At 34.1% G+C, this 4,224-nt stretch overlaps 1 protein-coding gene across 2 annotated transcripts; it reads left to right on the top strand.

The window, feature by feature from the left end:
• The first annotated feature begins 983 nt into the window (after positions 1-983).
• Positions 984-3,983, top strand: LOC114181137 (aldehyde dehydrogenase family 2 member C4-like). 2 transcript variants are annotated; one of them, XM_085672220.1, is made up of 9 exons: positions 984-1,282; positions 1,461-1,603; positions 1,814-2,197; positions 2,484-2,573; positions 2,669-2,842; positions 2,921-3,058; positions 3,128-3,265; positions 3,341-3,402; positions 3,546-3,983. In XM_085672220.1, the coding sequence occupies exons 1-9, from the start codon at positions 1,162-1,164 to the stop codon at positions 3,817-3,819; spliced, it is 1,524 nt and encodes a 507-aa protein (XP_085528346.1). In that variant the 5' UTR covers positions 984-1,161; the 3' UTR covers positions 3,820-3,983. The 2 variants fall into 2 exon arrangements, with proteins under 2 accessions (XP_085528346.1, XP_085528347.1); XM_085672221.1 differs by having other exon boundaries at positions 1,182-1,358.
• The last annotated feature ends 241 nt before the right edge of the window (positions 3,984-4,224 follow it).

Genomic DNA, 4,224 nt, shown 5'->3' with positions numbered 1-4,224 from the left:
AATAATTATGAAATTTAAATCTTAATTTTATGAGTAAAATTTGTTTGCAACTTGAAGGGACATTAATTTAATTATTGTCCAATCTATTAAATCACGTCAACTCCAAAACACAGGGACTTAATAAATAAATAATACAAAATAACTAACATAAATAGAGTTGATTACTCTCCTAATCAAGGTTATGATGTGTGGTTCAAAATCCAAAATCTCAAAAGTTTATTAATTTAGCTTCAAGCTATTTGTTTAAAAAAGCAAGTTCGATAATTTGTTTTAACTTGTAAGAAAGAGCACTTGATTAGTGGTTTATTTTACACGTCAATTGTGTACAAAAAAAGCAACTTCAGAGTCATAATCACTTTGTTTGAGTTTTCTAAATTATTTGATTCTAGGAAAGGAAAACAAGATATAACTGACATCACGAGTTGAAAACTAGGTATAAATGATATTTGTAATAGGAAAATGTTTTTTTATTATTAAATTTTGACAAATTTCTCTTACAATTTTAGGTGTTATTTTCTAAGTGGTTTTTTTATTTATTTTTTCATTCTCAATATTCAAAAATCGTTTAGAAGATGACACATCATATTCTAAGAGAAAATTGTCAAAATTTAGTAGTCAAAATATCGTTACCTTTGTAATAATATATGAAGATAAATAATATGCATATTTTATTTTATTAAGACTAATAATGTAAGATTGAAAGAAAACAAAGTATTTATAAGGTGATAGTAACTCAATTTGGTTAATTAAACAAATATGATAGCTAGTAAAGTTATGAAACTGAAATTTAAATCAAATAGTTAAACATGTCATGTTTAATCTCATATATATATATATATATATATATATATATATATATATATATATTAAATTTTAAAATATTACGTACAAAATCTTATAGTAAAGAAAAAAAAAAATGGGTGATGAATTGAAAGTGCAGTTTATCCGGTTGTACATGATTTGTATTCCCACAAATGGTGACTGTCCTTTGGCATTGAATGTGGAAAATGCAAAAGGAAAAAAAGGGAGTTGAAATGCATGCATTAGGAGAGTTCTATTGCTAGCAAAGTAAACACTTGTGAGAATGATATCTCTCCAACTGTTTCAGCTACCCACCAACACCATCATCATATAAACCACCAATAACTTTCATTCAAATGCATGTCTTCTGCTACATACCCAACAAAACTTGCTTACAACTTCAAGTGGACAAACATGGCTACTCCCACAGTAAAGTTTACCAAGCTTTTCATCAATGGAGAATTTGTAGATTCTGTTTCAGGTTCCAATTATTAGATGTTTCATTGTGTTATTAGGGAGTAAATATTCCATATACTACTACCACTCATGTGACTTTTGTAAGAACTATTAACAATGTTTTCTTATTAGTTGATTATATTGTATATTTATTGGGTATGTGTGAACTTTGATGCATTTGTATTTGTTTGGAAAAACAAAAGGGAAAACGTTTGAGACTGTTGATCCAAGAACAGAGGAAGTGATTGCTGAAATAGCAGAAGCTACCAAAGAAGATGTTGATATTGCAGTGAAGGCTGCACGTGAAGCTTTTGATTGTGGTCCATGGCCACGCATGCCCGGTGCTGTAAGTTCATATCATCACCTATTTTTTTAAAAATTAAGGTTTTAGGTCGTGAATAGTGTCAATTTCTTACGTAATTGAGCTCAGGTTTTATTGGTGTCGTATGGGCTGTAAACCTAATATTATCTGACCAAAACCTCTGAGTAATAACAATGAAAATGTGAAGTCTACAAATTTTACACGTGCTGAACATAGCATTGTTATGTTGGACAGGAAAGAGCAAAGATTATGCTGAAATGGGCACAACTAATTGAACAGAACGTGGAAGAAATAGCAGCATTGGACACCATTGATGGAGGAAAGTTATTCAGTTGGTGTAAAGCTGTGGATGTTCCTGAAGCCTGCAACATCCTGCGTTACTATGCTGGCGCTGCTGATAAAATTCATGGAAATGTGTTCAAAACATCTCGTGACCTCCACTTGTATTCTCTTATGGAACCTGTCGGTGTTGTTGGTCACATCATCCCTTGGAATTTCCCTACGGTCATGTTCTTCGCCAAGGTCGCCCCGGCCTTGGCTGCTGGTTGCACCATGGTCATCAAGCCTGCTGAACAAACACCTCTCTCAGCACTCTTCTATGCTCATCTTGCTAAGTTGGTATGACTAACACTCTGGTTTAGTTGTGTTGGGAGTTCAAGTATGAGTTTAAGTACCACATTGAGTAAAAATTATAAAGTTGAGAGTGGTGTCAATCTTTTATATGTGTGTTAGACTCATATTTCATTGGTGTTGTATCTTCCTGGTGATCCTCTCTTGAAAGACATAACATGTTTGATATTTTTGTCTAATAATGTTGGAGATGACATATCGACTAGAAATAAAGTGATTTTGCTTTGTTTTGATAGAATTCCATGAATACATATTTTCTTCCCTTTTCATGAAGGGTGGTATCCCAGATGGAGTGCTGAATGTAGTACCTGGATTTGGCTCAACTGCAGGGGCTGCAATAAGCTCACACATGGACATTGATGCGGTAATTTGAGTGTTAAGTTTATATCATTGATTAAGTTGAAGGGTATTTCATTATCCACCAACTATAAGGTGTGTTGTGATTGTTACACATCACAGGTTAGTTTTACAGGTTCAACAGAAACAGGTCGTAAAATAATGCAGGCTGCAGCCTTGAGCAATTTGAAACCTGTTTCTCTTGAACTAGGAGGAAAGTCACCAGTGTTGATTTTTGATGATGCTGATATAGACAAAGCCGTTGATCTTGCTCTCTTTGGCATCCTCCACAACAAGGTAAATTTTTTTGCTGGAAACTTTGCACCATAGAAAAGACATATGGACTTATTCTGTTTCAAACTGTGTACTTCTCAGGGAGAAATCTGTGTTGCATTCTCCAGAGTTTTTGTCCAGGAAGGGATATATGATGAATTTGAGAAAAGGGTTGTGGAGAAGGCTAAAACCTGGGTAGTAGGAGACCCTTTTGATCCAAAAGTTCAACAGGGACCCCAAGTAAGAGATTACTTCAAATTGGCACAATTTGATAATGTAATTCTCCTCTGACATGATCTTGTATTGCAGACTAGTAAGGCACAATTTGATAAAATTCTTTCCTATATTGATCATGGAAAGAGTGAAGGAGCCACACTTTTGACTGGGGGTAAGCCAGTGGGGAACAAGGGATACTACATTGAGCCAACCATTTTCACCAATGTTAAGGTGTATACAAAGAGCATGAAATAAGTTATCTATGCCATAATTGAACAACTAACCTCATCTTTTCTTCTTCTTTAGAAGGAGATGCTGATCGAACAAGAGGAAATATTTGGACCTGTGATGACACTTTCTAAGTTCAAGTAAGCATCTTAATTATATTCCTTTTTGTCGCAACCGAAATTGTATGAAATTGGGTGTTGACACTTTTCACTTAAAATGACAAGAAAAAGAGCTTGTTAATGTGCAACTGAATGTTAAATCAAGTGTGGTATGCATGCAACAGGACCATTGATGATGCAATTAAGAAAGCCAACAGCTCCAAATATGGCTTAGCAGCAGGGATTGTGACCAAGAACTTGGACATTGCAAACACTGTGTCAAGGTCAATCCGTGCAGGAATAATTTGGATCAACTGCTTCTTTGCATTTGATATTGATTGCCCTTTTGGAGGGTATAAGATGAGTGGATTTGGAAGAGATTATGGCTTGGAAGCACTTCATAAGTATCTTCAAGTTAAATCTGTTGCAACTCCTATTTACAATTCTGCATGGCTTTGAAACTTCCATCTCTGTGTTTGTAAACTCTAGAAACGCAAAGCAACGCAAGTTTTAGGCATTATCTTAGTGATATTATTACAACCTTCAAAGCTTGTGTGATCCTCCACTTTGAAGAACAACCGTGGAAATGCAAAATGTTTGTTAAATCAAGACAGTGGTTTGAATACTTTCTCATAAATTACTATAAAATATAAGAAAACTAAGTTGACAATGGATTTTCTGAGGAGAAACACCAGAATATTCTGTACTAATGAGTCATGAACAAGTTTCTATAAGAGACCAGAACACTTCTTCTGATCTGATCTAAAATCTTAAGACAATGAGTTACATGTCACAGAGTTAGAGACACAAAAATGTAGAACTTAACATTTCAATTACAGATAGAATCACAAGTTTCCAAAGTTT

The sequence above is a fragment of the Vigna unguiculata genome, chromosome 4 (genome assembly GCF_037176805.1).
Source record: "Vigna unguiculata cultivar grain cowpea cultivar isolate G323 ecotype 2 chromosome 4, ASM3717680v1, whole genome shotgun sequence".
Classification (NCBI taxonomy): Eukaryota; Viridiplantae; Streptophyta; class Magnoliopsida; order Fabales; family Fabaceae; genus Vigna; species Vigna unguiculata.
The sequence above is the reverse complement of the archived record's forward strand: the minus strand, read 5'-3'. Positions and strand labels throughout refer to the sequence as shown.

Excerpts from the sequence above, each read along its gene's own strand:
- LOC114181137 (XM_085672220.1), top strand. The coding sequence starts at position 1,162 with ATGTCTTCTGCTACATACCCAACAAAACTTGCTTACAACTTCAAGTGG. Across the intron at positions 2,198-2,483 it reads ATGCTCATCTTGCTAAGTTG|GGTGGTATCCCAGATGGAGT; the intron begins GTATGACTAACA and ends CTTTTCATGAAG. Across the intron at positions 2,843-2,920 it reads TTGGCATCCTCCACAACAAG|GGAGAAATCTGTGTTGCATT; the intron begins GTAAATTTTTTT and ends TGTACTTCTCAG.